This window comes from Equus asinus, chromosome 8, assembly GCF_041296235.1.
Source record: "Equus asinus isolate D_3611 breed Donkey chromosome 8, EquAss-T2T_v2, whole genome shotgun sequence".
Taxonomy (NCBI): Eukaryota; Metazoa; Chordata; class Mammalia; order Perissodactyla; family Equidae; genus Equus; species Equus asinus.
Window position 1 is genome coordinate 8,720,104 of NC_091797.1, and position 21,788 is coordinate 8,741,891.

The window sequence follows — 21,788 nt, forward strand, 5'->3', positions numbered from 1 at the left end:
CAGATTACATTTTGTTGCTTTACAGATCTGTTGAAATGTGTTCTTTTGGTTCATTTTACTTGACATGATTTAGATATTTGCTTTTAGAATAAAAATTAAAATCTGGTTAAAGTTGCTCAAAAGACTTTTTGAATATAAAAGTTATTACACGATGACTGTCAAACGTAAATGAACTTGACATATACAAATTTAATTTTCTTAAAACATATGTGGATAAAATACTTTCAGAATTATTTGAAGGTATTTAACATACTGAAAACACAGCTGTGTTCACTCTATTAAGCCTTAAGAATCTTAGAGACTCCCAAGTTACTAAATTATGGTTAAATATTGAAGACATGGCTATGTGGTGTTTGAATTATTTTCTATGTTAAAAGAGATTTGCTTTAAAGAAAAGTTGAGAACCAACTGTTGTCAGTGAACTGATAATTCACCTGTCATGACTGTCAATCGGCTTTGTTCATAGTGGCACTGAATATGGGATGAAAGCAGAGGAAAAAACTGTCTTGTTAGAACAGCTTTTGTATTGGCTGTTTTCAGAATTTATTTCAAAGTAAATTTCCAGAAACTAAGCATGACATCAAAAGTGTGTAACCAGCTTCATGATTATGTATGATGATTCAAAACCTCAAACAGAAACGATGTCCAGTCGTTCATGAAAGAAAGTCCTCTTGAGGAGCCAGGAAGGGGGAGAAAGAAAGGCTGGCAGTGTTCCTTGTGGGCATTTGAATGGAAGCGCCATCCTTTACAGTGGAGGCAGCCATCGGGGAACGGGCTTGGTAAACACTTCTTCTCACCACCACACACACACTTGCTGTGAGATCATCCAGACAGAGAACATAGTACAGTGCCTGGCACACGGTGAGCCTTCAAAAAATGTTTATTTTAGCAAGTAATAGTAGCCAATAATAATAATAATGTGTAATAAATACAAAAAAATTAACAGCATAAAAACAAAAAAAGAAGGGTTACCAATGTCAGACTTCACTATACATGTCGGGTACTATTACAATCTACTGAAACAATAATAATCATGTAATAATAAGAACTCACATTTATTGAGAACTTGTTACGCGTGTATTATTATCTCTATCCTTTCCATTTTACAGATAAGAAAAATGAAGCTTAGGGGAAGTTAAGTAATAGAGGCAAATTTATACAGCTAGTGAATTTACAGACCTGTGCAATCTGGCTACAGAACCTTGGTCTTGAGCATTATGGTCTACTTATTCACTGATGTTGGGGCATTTTACCCATCCAAATAATAGGTGGAAAAAAAGTCCTCTGAGCCATTCCTCAGTGCTGGGTCCAAAAACTATTAGAGAAGAGAGAAAATCGCAGAAGCATTCTTAACTATGATAAATAAATACTTCTTACCAAAAACAAATGGTAGATTGGACATTTATAAATTTCAAAAACACATTAAAAGAAGGACTCTTTGCTTAAAATAATGTTATATAATTAATGTTACTCTTAAAAGATACTTTCCATCATTTTGTGATTTCTCTGATTATACAACATCATTCTGTTGGACTTTTGTGTTCTTTTTCAAAAGACAGAGTTTGTGAAAGAATCAAGTGGCTGTCTCTCTTACAGCTTCAAGACAATTTGCTTTCAAGCTGGTCATTGGCTAGAAATAAAGCCAGTGTGTTGAAATAGAAGTGTTGGAAAAAGTCACCATAATCAAGGCAGAGAGCAGAATCTTCTGAGAGTAGAGACCATGTATATATTTTGTCAATAATCTGTCCTCAGCCAGGAATGCGTAAAATGCCATCTCTTCCTTTCAGAATCATAAGCATTCCCAGTGAAGACCTCATTTTGAGTGCTTTGGTGTTTGTGTATTCGCTGTTTCACTAATACCAGTAATGGGGCAGGAGGGTCTATACCAGAGCATTAAAGAGAAGTTCAGTCAAATTTTACTCACCCGGAATTGTTCTATTTGATTTTTTTTAAACGTTATGTAATATTTAGTGCATTTGCAGAATATATCTAATTTTCATGTAGAATGTAAAATAAGATAGAATGAATACTCATGAACCCCTAAGTTAAACTAAAGTCTGAAATATTACCTATTACTTTGACACTACCTGTGTGTCTCCCTTTGATAACATTACATACTGTTTGTTCCCAGAGGTTACCAAGACCTTGAATTTTGTGTTTATTATTACACATTATTTGAGGATTAGATTTACTACTTATGCATATATTCAGAAGTAAAATATTATCTAATTTTTCCTGTTGAGTTTTATAAGAGAGTGTCATATGTCTAGAGCTTGAATTTCTCAAAATTTTATTTCTACCATTTGTTCATGAGACTTCATATATATTTGGGTAAGTTATGTTCACTGTTGTATAATATTCCATTATGGCTATGTCACAATTTACTTATTCAGTTGTACCAGTGATGGTTCTGACAGGAAAATAGAATCCATTTCCCTTATAATAGTTATAATCGATAGTTTGGGACTAAAATGACTATTGGAAGAGATGGGGAAGGAACCTTAGGAAAGCTGCTACCCATGAGCAGTGAATATCTGAGCCTGAAGCCTGCCAGGACCTAGAATTGGGAGGTTGTGGAGAGGTCTGTGGAACTTCCTTATCTGCGGAGTGGGAGCTCACGTAGAGGTCAGTAAAGCAGCCGTGTCTGACCACCATGAGCTGCCAAGAATAATGACTCCAATCAGGCCCACATTCCAAATCTCATGCAACTTCCTGTCATTGAGAATATCCAAAATTAAAAGAAGCATATGTGGAAAGGGATCTGGGAAGCATGTCTGAGACATATGACAAGTGTTGGTATGGTATCAGTTGATAGCACACCATTTTTGAATTGATGGTTTCTCCCCTATTGCTTTTGCTTTTTACAAGCATTGAGACTTTGAATATTCTTGTACATGTGCTGAGATTTCTCTGAGAATATGCCTAGGATGGGATTCCTGAGACATAGGTTAAATGCATTTACAGATTTACAAGACAATGCCCAAATGATTGTATCTATCTGCATTCCTACAAGCAGAGTATATGAGTCTCTGTGGCTCCACATTCTAGTCAATGTGTGGTTTCTGACTTCTTCATTCCTGCCATCATAGCATGTGTAAAATGATATCTCATTGTGCTCTTAATTTGACTTTTGTTTAAATTCTAATGATGTTGAAATTTTCATGCTTTTTTCTTTTGCCATTCTGTTCCTTCTTCAGTGACATATTCATAATTTTATTTATCTATTAAATTTCTCGTCTTTGCCTTACAGATTTATACTTATTTTTATAAACTAATGCTCTATCGGTAATGTGTGACATAAATAGCCTCCAAACTTGTGACTTATGTTTTCACTTTCTTTGTGGTGTATTTTAGTAACAGATATTTCTCATTTGAATCCAACTTTTATTTTGCTGTTAGCATATTTTTGTCTTGTTTTAGAATTCTGAGGTATTATCTCGCTCTGTTTTTCTCTTAGAAATTCTAAAATTCTTCCTTTCATACTTAAGTCTATATATATTTATTTATTTATTGTTAGGAAGCAGTTTCATTTGTCTTACTATGGAGAGCCAATTATGCCCTGTATTAGGTAGTTCCTTCTTTCCTTAGTTTATTAGTTTCCTACTGTTGCTGTAACAGTTACCACAAACTTGGTGGCTTAAAGCGACAAATTTGTTATCTTACAGTTATGGTGGTCAGAATTCTGAAATGGTTCTTATGGGCTAAAGTGAAGATGTTGGTAAGCCTGCATTCCTTCCAGAGGCTCTAGAGGAGAATCTGTTCCTTGACTTTTCCAGCCTCTAGAAGCTGCCCTTGTTCTTTGGCTCATGGCCTCCTTCCATCTTCAAAGCCAGCAATTGCGTCACTCCAACCTCTGCCTCTGCTGCTCCTTCTTTCACTTATAAGAACATTCAGCACATCTGGATAATCCAGGATAATATCCTTATATGAGATTCCTAATTTAATCACATGTGCAAAGTCCCTTTTCCAGGGTGATATATTTACAGATCCTGGGTATTAGGACATGGACGTCTTTAGGGGACCATCATTCTGTCTCAGTGATCTGTAATGCCCCCTGTATCCTATATCGTTTTAACATAAGCATGAGTCTGTTTCTGGGTTCTGGATTCCACTAGTATATTTTCTGTGCCCCAGGCCTCCATGTTTCCCACTATCATAATTAATATAGCTTTATAATAGATCTTTGTATGTGATAGGAATGGCCCTCAACTTATTCTTCTGCTTTTGGATGTTTTGGCTATTCTTAGACTTTCACCTTTTCATACAAATTTTAGGACCAGTTGGTAAATTGATCCAAATCCTGTTGTGATTGTAATTAGAATTGCATAGAATCCATAGATGTAACTGAAAATACCAGATATCTGTATAGCATTGAGTCTCCCTGTTCATGAACATCTGTCTCTTTATATCTATTTTATGGTTTCATTAATGCATTTTATATGTTCTCTGTAAAGGTTTTGACAGTACAGAATTAAATTTATTCTTAGAAAATCTGTTTTTTTTTTTTTACTGCTGTCAAAAATGCTATCTCTTTTTAAGAAAACATTTACTAATTATATGTTGCTGGTTATGCAAAAGCACAATTGATTTTTTATATTGATTTTGTATAAAACATCTTTACTAAACTCTTTCACTAATTCCAAGAATTTTTCTGAAATTATTTTAAGGTTTTTATGTGTATAATTATATAAACTATGAATGATATTTTGTTTCTTACTTTCTGATATTTATAAGATTTATGTTACTCAGTGGTTTGAATTTTCAGTGTTTAGTAAAAGATCCAGAATGTGCATCTTTACCTTGTTTTTGGGTATTATTTCACTTTAGTATTGTATTCTTATTAGTTTTGAGTACAAACTATTGGGTTAAGGAAGTTTCCTTCATTTTTTGCATGATGTGAGTTTTCATAATGATTGAATTTGAATTGTATCAAATTATCTTTCTGTTCAAATAAAATAGTAGGCTTTTTTCCTCCATTGTTAATAGGTGAATTACAGTTAGGGGTTATAAATCTTAAACTACCCATGTGCCTATGACAATCACAACTCAATCGTGTGTTTTCTGTATAGACAGCAGGCCTTGGTGATGCGACTATTTGTTGAGTGGGTTTTGTTTCATGAGTGGATTTGGTCTGTGAATTTCCTTTTCTGATTCGGTTTTGCTGTCAAGGTTATAGTAGCCTGCTAAGTGAGTTGGGGGATATTTCCACATTTCTTTCTCTGAATAGTTTGCTGTTGGGAGTTCCTTGGGTGAAATTTGAAACTGGTCCCTGAAGAAGGAGGGCAGGGAAAAACTGAAGAAGGAGGCAGACCACCCCAGATGGGTGGATGGCGGGTTTAAGAAGCAAAGGAACTTATAAATGAGGTTTGTCTTGGGCGCTGCGAGATGAGTAATCTCTGCACCTGACTGCCAAAATCTTAAAAGTTTCTATCAAGGCCTTACCGGTGTTCAGTCATGCATACGGTCCAGATGGTCTCAACAAAACCTTATTCTCTCAAGGCTGCGTCCTTGAAGTGACTCCTAGTGCTGGAACAGTGGGTAGAATGTAAGTTCCAAGGACTGCGGAGGGTGTGAGGAGCCTCTGATTGCCCAGGTCCAGTTTGCAGGTCAGCCAGCAGTCACATCCTCTCAGTGACCTCCTCCAACATCTGCATAGCTTGCAATGATATATTTTTTTAAAAGTCTAGTGGGAGTCCTTCATAAACCTCCAAGGAGTAGTATTTTTTTATAGGACATTTCATTATGCTATTATTTGTTAAATATTTGTATGAGCTAGTGTGCAGCTTGATGAGTTTTGACAAAATAAACCTGTACTGTCAGCAAAATACAAGACAGTTCTATCATCCCAGGTGATTTCTTCATGTCATTTTCCAGCCAGTCCAACCTCAGCCTTCTGTTCTCAACAGGCAATCACTCTTATGAATGCTAACACCATATATTGTTTTTGCCTCTAGAATTTTGTATTAATACACTCTAACATGCTGTACTCTTTCATATCCGGCTATTTTCACTTAACATAATTGTGTGTAAGATACATCCATGCTGTTATGTCAATCAGTGACTAATTATTTTCTATTTATATATAAACTTGTTAATCTCTTCTCCTTGGATGGGCATTGGTTCATTTCTAGTTTAATGATTATGAATAAAATGTCATGAACATTTATTGTGTAAATTATTGGACATTCTTGTGTAAGTCACTTTGTGAACATATGCTTTTATTTCTCTTGGTTAAATACTTATGTGTAGAATTGCTGAGTCATAGTGGATCTCCATGTTTAACTTCATAAATAATTGCCCATCTTCTTTCCAAAGTAGTTGTATCCTTTCAAATTGACAATGGTGATTGCCCCAGTAGTGCCACATCCTCGTCAACGTTTAGTCTTTCTTTTAGTTTTACCAATCTGATGTGCATTTGTATGTTTAAATATTGACTTGATGGACTTCTTTATAGATTCTAGATACTGGTCATTTTCCACCCATATGCATGGGGAGTTTTTCCTCCCAGTCTGTGACTTGTCTGTTCCATTTCTTAATGGTTTTTGGATCAGAAAAAGTTTCAGTGAGTGTTCTTGGCTTCCTAGTTAAGTAACCATTCCCAGCTTAAGTTTGCAAAGGCGTTCTTGTAGTTTCCTTCCTCGAATCTTCATAATTTTACTCTCTTATGTTTATATCTGTGATAGATCTCCAAATAAGGTTTGCCTGAATGTGAGATAGGACGTAAACGGGGTTTTTTTGGTGTTCATTTTGTTTTTTGCATATGAATATCTAATTTTTCCCGCATCATTTGTTGAAGACTTTACTTTTCTAATTTTATCACCTTTCGCCTGAAATGTATATGTTATAAACTAATCTTGCTGCAGTAAAATAAAAAGAAAAGAGTTATCACCTTAGTACTTTTGTTGAAAATCAATTGACCATCTAATTGTAGTCTTTCTGAACTTTATAGTGTTCCATTTATCTATTTGTCTAAAAATGCAACTATCCAGACTCCAGTACAATATTGAATAGATGATGAGAGCAGACATCCTTGACTTTGTCCGGATTTAGGGGAAAAGCATTTAGTCTTTTACCATTGCGTGTGGTGTATTTCTTACTGTGGGACCATGGATTAAAAAAAGAAAAACTCTGATTTCTAAGGCAGTTAATTTATTTACCTTTGTCCTTCATGTGTCCAACATAGTTTTTGGTGCATTCTAAGCCCTTTGTATTTTTAAGTTAATCAGTGAATGATTATCTGAATCGTTTGGTTTGATAGTGTTCCTTTTGGTAGCTGACAACATACTCTGATAACTGCTCTTAGTTCACCTGCTTTTAACCATGTTTCAGAATGAATAAATTGGATAGACACCCCTCGCCCCAGAATTTCTCATTTAGACACATTGTTTGGTATATATTCTCTATCTGTAGTGTTTGAAACTTTTTTGTATGTGTTGGCGTGTTTTATTTGCTGATCCTAAGAACAGCTCTTTTAACATAGACAATGTAAGATTGGAGAATAATTGAATCTCTTTATTCCTAACATGAAATTTGGGATAGAATGTTATGGGCACAGACCATGCTTAACAAGTATGAGTATTAAATTTTATTTTAAAAATCAACTTAAAATATTAACTTTTGCAGTTTTGAAGGTGAATAGACATGTTAAAATCATATTTTATTTCAATATTTTGATTGTGAGGAAAAGCCTTTAGAAATTGTGTAAACCATAGTGCTTATCCCTAATTCTTACCTAAATAAGTGATTTATTTATTTGATTATATAGGTAAATGATATGTTCAACTTATTACTGATTTTGGCATTTCCTTAGGAAGAGGCATCCTTTTTATAATGGATCCTAGGTTAGAGGTCTGAAATGGTATCGCATGTGTGCATGTCTGTGTGTGTGAATGGTGTGACTCTCTTCTCCATGGTAAAGTTTGAAAAACTCATGACCCATCAGTTACTCTTGGTGTAAATTATTCCTTTTCTCTACTTTAAAACAGACATTCTATTGATTTTGTTTCCTAGTTCAATTTTGTGGGGAAATTGCTTGGACCAAGAGGAAACTCCTTGAAGAGGCTACAGGAAGAAACAGGTGCTAAAATGTCTATCCTGGGCAAAGGATCAATGAGAGATAAAGCGAAGGTACTGAACTCTGAATTTGTTGTTTAACACATCCAGGAGGTTACCTGGAGCACTGAGGGCCAAGTTTACACGCCCATCTGAACTGTTCTCCTGTTATTTCCTTTGATTGTCATCTTCTGGGACCACTCTTACACTTTCTGATGTCTCCTTTATTTTCATAGAAATCAATTATTGGTCTTTTTTTTCTCCAGAACATTCTTTATTTTTTTTCTTTAGTCCTTTCTGTAGATTCTTGTCAACTCTTCCCACCTTTTCTGTGTCCTCTGTAGGATGTTTCTTTATGTCCGTGTTCATTTTCTGTAATTCCCTGGCTGGATCCCTTTTCCTCCTTCAACTATATCATCTAATCACATCCATTGTGTCATTCTTTCATTTTCTCTCTCTGCTCTATTTCACTTTGAGCCTCTTATGTGAAGCAATTTCAAATACTTATCTGCAAATCTAGGAGGATTCCACTTATTTTTGAAATGTTTCAGTGCTATTAGGCAACTCACCTGACCCTAGAAGAACAATAAGCTGAGAAATACATCAACTTGGATGTCTGAAATGATTTATTTCACATCTGAATGATATCATTTTCCCATTTTGTAAAGTCATAGCAATTTTATATGTGTTAGAATTCAATGTTTTGGAAAAATAATAACTATTTGTCGAGATTTATTCAAGAAGGATCTTTTCAAATTCATTGGGAAGGGTGGATATGTTATGCTGGTATCATTTGACCAGGCCATTCTTTTCTGATTTCATATGTTGCCATGGAAAATAAAATACTCAAACATGTGTTTCTGACTATAGGAATTACTTACAAAATTGCTTAGGATTTCTGTATTTGAACTATTAATATGACGTCTTAAATGGATACAGTTAGAGAGAAATGTCACTGAACTGGTGAGTGTTTAATCCACTAAATATTTTGTCTTAATTGTAGTAAATCTATGTATGGGTGCTGTTTTAGAATGGATTTGACAGTCAATTCTATAAATTGCAAACGGTATGATTTTTACTAGTCTTCTATTTTGGGTAACTTTTGGTTACTCTATACTGTGTATAGTTTCAGAAATGACTACCTTCTTGCTAATCTCCTGCCTCCAGTTTTTCTGAGAACATTTAGGACAAAGAATAAAAGTATTTAAGAGGTGGTAACACCAATATCTAGTCATGAGATAAGCTTTTTCCCTCTGTCACAAACCAGTTTTGATTTTCTGTATATAGGAGGAGAAATTGATATATAATAATCTGTGTCCATGCTTTCATATGTTCTTTAATATCTCATAGTCTTATAATGTAAACTTCTTATTGTGTGCTTTTATACTTTTACACATTCTTTAAGATTTATATCAGGTATCATCTCCCTCGCAGGGCTTTTCTGAACTTCTGTAATAGGCTAAACTCTCTCTTATCACTTAACATATTTTATTGAAGTTTGCTGTTTGTCTCATTAAACTGTAAGCTTCCACAGACCAGAGAAATGTCCTCGTCAGCTTTGCACACCCAGAGCCTCTGTGTAGTCTCTCCATGTCTTTAAAGCAGATGGGTATTTTTCATTCTCATATATTTGGGCATTTTTTTCCTGTTCATAAAGTTTTAAATTGGATTCCTTTTTCCCTGTGAGCATGTTAGGTATCAGCATAAGTATTTGAAATCTACTGGGAAGCAAATTTGCTTCTGTTAAGTTTTCATTTGGTTTAATTTACTGATATTACCTGTTACTTAAAACCCTGTTTCTCATTGATTACTTTTTGAGTGAGCCATCATGTTTGTCTATGCTTTGAGCATTTTCATTGTTCCTTTATAAAATGGAAGAAAATGAAAATGTTTAACAACAGTGATAATAATGTATTGCACTACAAAATACATTTTTTAGGATCTAGATAAGACCTTAACTGCTGAGTTAAGACACACAGCTGAAATAAAACCACAGACATGGATATGAAAAAATTTACCTTGGTGAACGGTTGATTAAAGTCAAAATAAATTCCTGGTGTGTTATTTACTACTAAGCGGCTATTTTGCCTTTCTGTAACGTGACCTGAATAGGAAGCAAGATTTTATTCTAACAAATGAATGAAACTCGTCTGATTCTTCAATGGAAGCGTATATGTGTGTATGTGTATATACAGCCGCGCAAGCACATACTCATGCACAATTGCGGCATTATTTATTGGACACACTGTATGTCATTCATAGTTCTAGTTCACAGTAATGAATAGGACAAAAATTTCCTCTTCTGGAGTTTACATTCCAATGATAAAGACAGACAATAAAAAGGTGAATAAATAGATTTTGTGCTTTCAGGCATGGATAACTATTATGGATTAAAATAAAACAGAGGAAGGGAAAAGAGGTTAATGGTGGTGGGAGCAATAATTTGATACAATGATCACGTAGAACGCTGGATAATAAAAAGGAACCAACCATAGAAAAGCCAGAATCAAGAGAGAATGCCAGGTGTGATGACTCTGAGGGAGGATCTGTATCTTTCTCTGTAACCATATCTATATCTCTAACTATTATGGTGCTGTAGCCATAGCTTTGTTTATATTTATTCCCGTTTAGCTGTGACCTGATTTCTTTGCTCACCTTTATAGCAAGCTGAAAATGTTATTTGTGTATTTGGGATCAGTCATTCTCATCCATTTTCTGTTCTCCTCCTGCTCAGTCCTTGTGATTGGATCCTTCCTGTTCCAGAATCTTCAGACTTCTTTCTTTCCTTCGTGAACTCATACCATCTATGTGCTTCAGAACCCAAAATGTGTATGTCTAGCCCCCAATCTCTCCCTTAGGTTCTAGAGTTACATATTTCACTACCTAATCAACATGTCCATGTGGATGTCTAATAGACATTGAAACTTAATATGTCCAAACACACATAGAAACATATAAATATATGTATATTTGTATGTATGTATGTGTATAAACACACTCATATATGTATATGTATATATATGAATGAAATACATATATTATATATTTACATACATAAAAGGTATTACCTACATATGGTATGTGTGTATGGTATGTATGTACCTACATATACAGGGATATACTTATCTATATATGAAGGACATATTAACACATATACAAACAGAGAGAGAGAGAGAATAAACCCAAAGATTGAAAGAGTAAGACAGAGAGGCTGAAAGATTGAGCGAGATTCCTTTGCTGACTTTTAGGGCTTCGGTGACTACAATATGAGCTGTGCAGTCTCAAGATGTAGGGATAGCTTCTCTTTTTGCCTTATGTTTGCTCAGAAGCAAATCTCATTGAAAGAAGAAATGGAAAACAGCCCGTATTCCATTGAAGGGTGCTTGGTAGCTCAAGCCTACAAAGGTTAGTTGTGTTGATTTAAGGTTGATATCAGCAGGCATTAAGGAGATCAGTGCACAACGGCAAGTCTGTTTTGCACATTCTATTCAATGAAAAAATAAACGACTGAAGCATTACTTAGCACTCCTTGTGCACCTGCAGGCAAAGCCTGGGTCAGCAGCCTGCTCTGCAGTCCCGTAGTCAGCCGCCTTTGCAGACAAACGTGTTTAATAGCCTGGTTTGCAATTACCGGCTTGCCTCCCCTTTCTAAGAAATAACAGATTGTTTTTCTGTTTTAGGGATGCTGCTAAGGTGCTTCACAATGGACGCCTTAACCTTGATCTTTACCTCATGCTGAAAGGAGATACCTAGATAGTTGTTTAAGTCAGGATAAAATATGAAAATTATTTCTTACACATCTGCTATGTGCTCAGCAGTAGATTAAATATTATGCTGTTTAGGAAATAAGAATTAGACATGATTCAAGCCCTCACAAAGCTTGTAGTTTAATTAAATGTCCTGATCTGTTTAACACTTTTTTTAAAAAAAGTCTACGAAATGACCAATGATTTGAATTAGTAGGTGGAAAGAATGATAAACTCATTTAGTTTTGTTTTTATAGATATGATAAGACTTCTAATCCTTATAAAAGTATTAATTTTTTGTAAGATCATTATAAAATTTACTACGTAATAGAGAAAATAGTTCTAGTGGTCTAGCATAGTAAGAAGATTCTAACAAGTTTAATGTTTTTATTTGCGTTATTTTGTTTTTGACGGTGGTAGGGAAACATTCCTTTCTGTTTAGTTATAACTAGCCAATAACTCTGTAAACAAAGAAAATCAAAGCCAAAACCAAATAAAGTGTAGTAATCCAAGGTAACACCAGTAGCAAAATCCTACCTTATCTTCATGATTTCATGCCTGTATTGGTCAGATCCCAAAATATGTAAACTACGTTCTACCTAAAACCATCCAGGAACGCTTGAACAGAAGCTATCTTCAGCTGTGATGGTAAAAGGTATACGTAGAGAAATCTGGAAGGTAAAATATACGATATGTTTTCAATGTTTCAAAATACATCAGGAAATTAACTGGCAGTTCAGAAATTTCTTTAAAGTCTAAGTCCTTTGTACACCATATGGCCAGTTGGTTCTAAATAACCACACAGCTGCCAGCTTCCCCAGCACTTGCGTCTGAGCAATCTTCAGGGGTAACTTACTGTAGCTTCAGAGGGAGTGTTGCTATTTTTAGAGAAGCTGATGGCAGAGATTATACAAGGCAAGCAGTGGTTCTATGGACCTATCTTTGAAAAGAGTGAGGAATAAACATATTATCTCCAAGAAGAAAGGTTAGAGAGTTTAGAGAAAATCAGACAGGGGGTGAGCACACCCAGATCAGAGAGGAAACAGCTGGAAAGTATGAAGGCACATTTCTTGCCTACCGATCTGTTGTGCTTACATGGAAACCACAAATGGCTATATTGCAAATAAATTGTGTTGCATTGAAAGGCATTTTGGCATTTATATTAGTAAGCTTGGTTGGGATTATGGAACGTGGTCTTAAAAGATGCAAGTGATTATAGGTTACAAGTAAAGTGCTGTTTGGTGGAGTTTTATTTGAAAATGTGTGATAAATCTCAAAGCAAGCCTTCTCTCTTTGATGTGCTAATATCAAGTGCAGTTTCTCTTTAGCCTGTATCTTCTGTATTTGGTTATGGCTACTTTAGTAAATCCTTTCTGATTTCATGGCAAGGTTGATTTTCATCAACAATGAAATCAACTAAAACCCTTCAAAGTAATGCGGCCACCTGGTGGGCAATGTGGGCATGAACCCGTGCCAGTCCTCCTTCTCTCCTTTGGCTTTGGGGCTCTGCCTCACTTCAAACAACGCAGTAGCCTCTCCAGTCCTGAAGGCGCGAGGTCAGGCTCACTGCCTGTCAGTCAGGCTGGGACTAGTTATATAGACTCTTGTTTCAATTTTTTAATATCTCCAACAACAAAAGCAACTTGTAGTCCCGTAAAATCAAGAGTCCAGACCCAGCCACTCTGATTTTAATTTTAGCTGTGCCCCTAATAAACTGGACAGTAGATCAATATTTCTTTCTCAGCTTCCCGTGTGCAGAAAAGAATGCGTGGCCCATCTTGACTTCCAGAGACAAAGGAGTAAGCATAACGCTTTGCTTAAATATCACTTGAGTCCCTGAAAGACAAGGAGCATCTCAAAAATTACAGATAGATGGGATTTTATTTTTTACTTTCTCTCCTGTTTCTGTGATCTGAACTCTGAGAAGTTAGAGTAACAGGCTAAAAGGTCCCACCTGAACAGCATCACCTGTAATAAGGGACACTGCATTAGAAATATATGTCTTGTGGGGACACGATGAAACCCGTGTTTCAATGGTGAACCAATACAAGGGTATTTCAACCTATGATATATTTGGACTTCGGGTTTGATTTGAAGAGTGAAATATATCATGATATTAGTGAGAAATAATTTTTCACTTTAGCATTTTCAACCCTTTTATGTGTAATTTGTCATTCACTGTAGTGTGCTTTGACCTTAGAATGAAAAAAAATAAAATCCATAAATGAAATGAAAAAAATAAAAGCCTATCTAGGCTCAGTGCTTCATAAGCTTCTGTCTCAGCCATAAACCAAGGACTGTACTCAAAAGAGATTTTTTTAATGTTACGAGTATAGTAGTTTTTCTATTTTGTCACTTGTCACTCATTATTTGAACTGAACCTGTTTCCCACAAGGAGTGAAATTAGGAAATCACAGAATCTAGATCTCTCACACAGTGTTGCAGGAAATTTTTATTAAGCTATTAAAAAAATACAATGTATGAAGACATAAAAATTTCTAGACATTTCACATTTTATCAACCAAAATTATATGGTGTGTTTTTTTCTACTACTGAGGAAGGCCTATCTTTTTTTGTCTTGAGGTGTACTGTCCACCTCAAAATACTACACAGAAAATTCAAATGAGATATAACCATTATAGAAAGGGGCCAGGTATGTCTTGGGAATATTTTAAATTCTGCCTCCTGTGGCAGTTCTAAAGATGGCTGCAAATTCTTTGGCATTTCTTTTACGGAGAAATGAATAGGATATCATTCTCTTTCCCTTGAATCTGGATAGTTTTGGTGACTTGCTTGTAACAGAGACTACAAAGGAGGTGAGGCTTCGTGATTCCAGGAGATAGGCTGGAACAGGCAGTGCACCTGCTATCTCATTTGCAAGAACGCTGTCTCTTGGAGCTCTGAGCTGCCTTGCAAGGATTCTGACAAGCCTGAGGCTGCCCTCTGGGAAGAAGCCAAAGTTATATGGAGAGGGCTTGTAGGGGTACCAGTGGAAAGTCCCACCTGAGCCCAGCCTTTGAATCATCCCAGTCCAGGCACTACTCAGGCAAGGCTCTCCAGGTTGCTATCAGCCTCTAGCATTTGAGTGATCACAGGCTGCTTGAATTTTCCTATCTGTGGCCCCAGACTCAGATCTCAGAACAAGTTATATCCAGTGTGCTCTACATCCTTCCCCTGCAGACTCCAGAGATATAGTAATAATAATAAAATGGTTGTTATTTTGGGCAACTAAGTTAGTTGGTAGCAATATGGTTAGTTATACAACACTAGATAACTGGAAACACATTCCTACTACTTTATTTATAAAATTAAAAGATTCTCAACATTGTTAGAAATTTTCCAAATACTGGATTTGTTCTCTTTTTGTGTTTCTACTGCTCTGTCATGGCAATGACTATAGACTTTGATAATTTCTGGGGTTTTGTGTGTTTGATGTTTTGATTGTTTGCTTTTTCACTTGCAACTCCTTTTGAAGCACATGTCAAAGTTTCACTTCCAAGTTGCCAGTAAGGAAAAGGCTTCCAAGAAAGGCAGTTCAAAGATTTCTTCTTGGTATGAGAGACCAAACACCAAAAATAGAATGTTCTACTTAAAAAGTATTATGCCAGTCATAAAGCTGGTTTAAGGTCTTTACACCTTTGACTGTCTGGTTTAATGTCACGAGACTCAAGGTTGATTGGGTAGGTAATTCTAATTTCTCTGTGAGGCTTCTTAGTTTTATTACAATCTGACAAAGCAAGTGCTGCAGCATTTATAGGGGATGCGAGATGGATCCCAGAAGGGGACGTAGAATGTACCAGACAGAAGGTGCTGCCCAGATCAAGATGGGGATGGTTTTCTTTCTCAGTCCCTCTTTTTTTTTGATAAAGAAGATTTGCTCTGAGCTTAACATGTGTTTCTAATCTTCCCTCCTCTTTATTTTTTTTCTTGAGGAGGATTAGTCCTGAGCTAACAGCTGTTCCAACCTTCCTCTATTTTGTATGTGGGTTGCCGCCACAGATGGCTTGATGAGTGGTGTGTAGGTCCTCGCCTGGGATCTGAACTAGTGAACCCTGGGCTGCTGAAGTGGAGCATGGGAACTTAACCACTATGCCACCGGGCTGACCCCTCATTATATATAATTTAGATATTAATATTTGCTTTATTTTTTTAAATTGGAGCCTATCTTTGCTTTGCCCACACATTCCAAATTCCAGTAGACTCATACGAATAACCAATGCAAAGCAATAGACCCATGTGAATAGACCAACTGAATATATTGGATTTATATAATAGGTCAAATGAATAGATGGGTTCAGTAGACACATGAATAAATTATTGTATATTAGAAAGCAAAATTTCTTAAATAACTCTAATTTGCTCCTTGTAAGAAATAACACATTTTTAATTTTGTGGGTAATTTTAGTGTCAGACCAAAGTGAGAATGATTACCTAAAAAATCAAATAATAATGATATTTAATCTTCTTGAAGAGCCTTTAATGAAAAGGTTAATGTTATTTTTATATTTTTAGAAAGATGTGGTTAAATGCTTGTTTTATGTTGTTGAAATTTGACCTCAATATAAGCCATGTTCTCTGAAGAGAAACTTGGACACCTTGTTCCAGCACAGCTTGGGGAATTTGGAGATACAGTTAGGAGGATAATGGGCCCAGAGTAGGAGTGCTAAAGAGAAAAATCCTGCACTTAATTCAAGTGCATTATTAGCACTAATTTCGATTCTGAATTTTATTAGTTGCAGTGATATTTATTTGACTTAGTATTGTGTTTTCTCTTTATTAGGTATTTAACTTCACAAGTCATTCCAAAGTTGAATAGTAGTTTTATCAGACATATATATCTGAGTCATTTCTTAGCCGAGTAGAGTTGGTATGAATACTGGAAAATTTGTTTGAGCTCTTGAAACCCTTGTTAAAAAGTGGAGAACTCTGTTTTCTGGTTATAGTGAATGATGCTACAGAGAACCCGGAGAAAGACAAAGAAGACGCCAGCTCCTCAGTCTAATGCATAGCAACATTCCTGAGTTCACTTTTCCTTTCTGTGTGTGTTGGTTCACCCAGAGTGAAGTCAAAAAGCCTGGAATGCTCAGGCCACAGATGAAGTTTTGCATATTTTGCTATGCACACAACTGGTTGCAACACTTGACTTTTTGTAGCCAGGACGATGTTTTGTACACTTCCAGAGATACCATTCACAAGGCGTTCTCTGGGGACTTGTCCCCAGTTGTCCATTACTGCTTGTTACCAGCACTGAAGCTGGTCACAGAAGCAAGCATACCAAATGTCAATACAGAATACACTTCGATGTACTTTTCCTTAATGTCTAAATATCAGAAATCACTTGGACTCCAGAGGTACATAGTTTGCTAACATCTACAAGTCTAGCATCAATCTGAGGTTAAAAAAAAAGAAAAGGCGAATAAAATGTGACCCTTGATTTAGAGAAATTGGAATGTCTTCATTGGAATGTTCGCATTTCTAAGCTTATGCCGCTATTTGCTGCTTCCTCTTTCTCAGTAGTAGGCTTACTGCTTCCTTTTTCTTTTGTATGTTTTGCATGTTTTGAAATATATTTTATTTCTCTCATTTGGCGCTTTTGTGGAATGTTTTTGAGTCTTTCTTAATTTTCTTCCATTCACCTATCTACCTTTAAGAAATTCTAAAGCTAAAATAATTCAATGGGCTCTTCTGGGGTCTCTTCCTATCTCTAAAGCCCAGAGTTTCCTGTTTAGGAGGAGAGAGGTTTCCTTACTTCTTCCTTGTTATATAGTTTTATAGGATAGAAAATCAATCACAGTACATTTAACTGCACCTGTAATAGAGAATTTCTTCCATATTGCTATACATTATTGCTAAAATTATAAGCCAAAAATGTCATTTTAGTGCAGATATTTTTCCTCTAACCATTGGTTTTATTAAAACCACCATGGCCAGATCACTAGATTCTTTTGCCTCACTTTTATTAGGGTATAGCTTGCATATATGAACATCTACCATGTCTAAGTGTACAGATGCATACAGCCATGTTAGTATCACACAATCAAGATAAAGGGTATTTCTGTCTCCCCCCCAAATTTCCTTTGGGTCTCACTCCACCCCTGGCCACTAGGGACCACTGATCTGCTTTCTGTTGCCATCAGTCAGCTTTTGTCTAGAATTTAATGACTTGATTTATACAGTATGTAGCCCTGCTCCTTCATTCTTTCACTTAACGTAATGCTTTGGAGGCTCATCTGTGTAATCGCATCTATCAGTAGTTTGTTCTTTTACATGACTGAGAAGTTTTCCGTTGTGTGACTGCTCGCAATTTGTTTATCCATTCTTCTTTCCGTGATAATTTAGATTGTTTCCAGTTTTGGATATTATCTATAAAACTATCAAGACTCATATGGATGGATATGACTCTTCGTATGGATATATGATTTCAGAATAGAGAATTTGGGAAGTATTCATCAAAAGTTAAAGCACAAAAACATGTGTATTATCTTTTTCATTATATATTTATCACAAGATTTTGCACTTTTTAGAAAGTTAGAAAGAAGTACTCCGAATATATTGATTGTATGTTTATTCTCTGATTTTTGGTATGGTTTGCTTGACATTAGTAACATCTACTAGTTCTATGAAAGACTCTTTTGTTAGTTATTCATTTTTCATTCTGCAAATAATCACTTCTAAATTGAGATTTGGGAGAATGTTTTTCTAGCAATGCCCTAAATTAAGATCCCAGTGTTCAGAAGCAAACTGGAGGATACGATTCCCTAGTCAGAGAGATTAGATCTGTTAGATAAATGAAGCCATCTGCATCAATTTAAATAGTTCTACCAAATTGATTCATGAAGTGTCTAATATTTTCATGTAATTAGCAGTGGCATTTTCAAGACTCTATAACTGAGAGGAAAATTTAACCTTCTCTGAAGAATTGCACACTCTAGGGTTGATACTTTAGAAAATTATATTGTTCTAAGGGAATACTCACCAAAGAATTACATCTAACTTTGCACAGATGCTGCAAGATCCGTGTTTTATTGCTGTTGCACCAGAGTGGCGATATTAAAAATCTTCACTTCCTCCCTCGCATGTGATGTTAAAGCAGGTCTCCCATCTCTCAGCTCTGACAGTTTAGTGGTGAATCTCTTGTGACTATTCAAAAAATATTTTGCCTTCTTTTTTCCCTTCTCCTCTATTGTAAAATTAAACCCCAGACATTAAGTTTAATGTGTATCTTTTTGTTGGAATTCTGAGGAATCTTTTCCTCTAATGGAAGGTAGAAGACTTATTTGAAAAGATAATATGTTTTTTTCTTGTTCGAGGAATTTTATTTATTAGTAAAGTATTTTATATCTACAAATGAACACACACTTAAAAATTAAAAAATGCAAATATCTATGATATTAATAGAATTTTAGCTATGTCATTGTAATCCATGAGTTTCATCTCTCATATAATTGCGTTACTAGGAGAAATCCTGGAGATTGATTGATTATGAAAATCCACAAGTCTACTAATATGCCATACTCACTTCTGTTCTATCTTTGCTGCTTAGATTTCTGATCTTTTCTCCTCTGTGCTGTGTTAGTGGGTACTGAATGCAGATGAACCGCTCAGCTCTTTTGTGTAACGGAGGGTAGACTTCCTTAGATGATTAATCTGGAGAATGTTTGTCTTTCAGGGCCTATTGCGTGGGTGTTACAAGTTAATTCCTAAACCTAGTTCTACTTCCTCATAATGTTACTTACTCACAATTTTTTGGACGTTATAGTAGATGATAGCCATGGTTTATTCAGGTAGAAAATACTTGATACATTTTGTGAAACAGTTTCATAAGAAGGATGTTAGATAAATTGGGCATATCTTAAAAGTTATTTGAAGGTTTTCTTCATTGTTGTGTCATCCATGTTTAAAAAAGAAAAAAAACTCCCCTCCTCCAAATGTCAAGTAATACATGCTAGTTGGTTATATTAATGTTGACAAATAAGTATTACTGCTACCTCTAATATTTTATTGCACCTGTTACTAAAATTTGGTTATGAAGTTTTAATATTTTTAACATTATTAAAGTAGTTCTATCAAAAATTATGTTTGGATAATTATTATATAAAATTTCTAAAATATATGGGACTATTACCCATACTTAGTGGAATTATACTATAATTTGTGACCACGGTTAACTATTTTGAGGATTGTCTAACTCATTTGTTTAAGGATATAATTTTCCTGATCCATCTGCACATAAAAATGTTACCATTTTTATTGTTTGTCTTAATAATTTAACAGAATTCTAGTTGTATGCCAGAGGAAGTAACTTCAAGACACAAGAGGAAAATAAAAAATTATCACTTCTCAATCTTAGTTATTTTGAAGACATGCTGTTAATACCCAAAGGCAAAGGGTCTTGTGAATTATCTCATGCGTTGACAAGCAAATTTTCACATTCTGCCAAACTGATTAATTGAGAGTTGAACATTAATTCATTTAAGCAGGTTATTTGCTAATGTCTTTAAGAAAACAAGTTGCCAATGAGTGTTACTAGTTTAATATTGCAAATCCATACCCACATGCATATAAACAGGCTCTGATATTAAAAAAATGGTGTTATAAAAATATGCGATCAAAGATATATAGTGAATGTAAGCATATGTGGACGCTAGTGGCTTTAGAGTAAATCTGGATTTTACATTGCGTAACTAATCATAGGCTAACTAGAAGAATATTACAATTACACTATGTGAGTATGTGAGTACATAAGTCCACATAAAACAAGTAGTTCATTGTGAGATTAACCAGACAATCAACAAAGGGTCAAATCTCTCCGCATACATACAGATGACATTTTAAGATATCAGGTTCTCAGATATTTTCATTGAAATACCCAGTTCCGCAAAGGATTATAAAAGCCTTAAGTCTTATTCAGGTTTTGCCATGCTCAGATCAGTAGTCTTAGAAATTTGCAGCTTTGTGTAATGCATTAAAAAAATAAAATATACATTGCATTTACATTTATATTTATTACTTAATTTTTAGATAGGTACTTATTGAATACAATGGACACTAAAAAATGCAGGCGGCATTTTTCCTATGATTTTATTAACTTTATAGTGTCATAAAGTCCCTGCACAAACCACTGCAACCCAGCTTTGATCCCTCACTCCATTCATACAGCAAGAGAAAAAGTATTCAGTGGGCTACTTATTTCCAAAGTGTGTTGTTATTTCTTAAGCTTGAAATTTTCTAGACCTTTCTGTGGTATCTGGCATCCTAGACTATTCACTATTTTATTTTCATTTTAAACATACATATATGAGTGCTTCTGATGTGGAGAGATTTTTTCATATGTACTGGTCACAGAGCAGTTAATTTTAAAAGACGACAAAAATCCATACCTAGAGTTTAAATTCTCCTTGAGATGTGGATAATAAAGGAGATAAGAATAAAATAAATAAAAACAGTACAAATAATACAGAAAAGCCAAAATACTCACAAATAAATCAATATCTATACCAAAACTAGGTGACAGTCATCCTCCAGCAGCTCTGAAATGCAAGTGGGTGGGGAAAACCAGGGAAAGCTGCTAGATCCTTGTGCTGTCAGCATTTGTAGGGGAAAAGCGGAAAAAAAGGTAGTGGGGTGTCTCATGGCACAAGAACAGGAAAATCCCCAAATAACGATATTTTGTGAGGCAAATCTAAGAACAGAAACAAACTGAGAGGCGTTTTCATAGCTCAGTCCATGGGTGAAGTCATTGGGTCCACTGCAAGATCTCAAGATCCTGGAAATATCTTCCTCCTATGAACTCTTGAAATTCTAAGACAGAGCCACATAATGAGAGGAACAATAGCCCCAAAGTAAGCAAGGGAGAAAAAAACAGTTACAAAACAGATGGAATATTGAAATTAATCAGGCCATTGATCAGATAAGGCAGATCTCAGAAAGCAAGAGGCTGTATTTTTTTACCCTTTGGAAAACTGACAGAGGGAGTGGTAATGCGTACTC

General features: G+C 35.3%; 1 protein-coding gene across 4 annotated transcripts in view; it reads left to right on the plus strand.

The window, feature by feature from the left end:
• KHDRBS2 (KH RNA binding domain containing, signal transduction associated 2) overlaps nucleotides 1-21,788 on the plus strand; it is a 560,070-nt gene that overhangs the window by 178,321 nt on the left and 359,961 nt on the right. For all 4 annotated transcript variants that reach the window (XR_011504916.1, XR_006532064.2, XR_011504917.1 and 1 more), the window contains exon 3: nucleotides 8,011-8,127. Coding sequence is in view for 1 of the 4 variants with exons in the window: in XM_014860065.3 (XP_014715551.1) it covers nucleotides 8,011-8,127 (117 nt within the window). In the remaining 3 variants the exon portion in view is untranslated. The remainder of the gene's footprint in view (nucleotides 1-8,010; nucleotides 8,128-21,788) is intronic.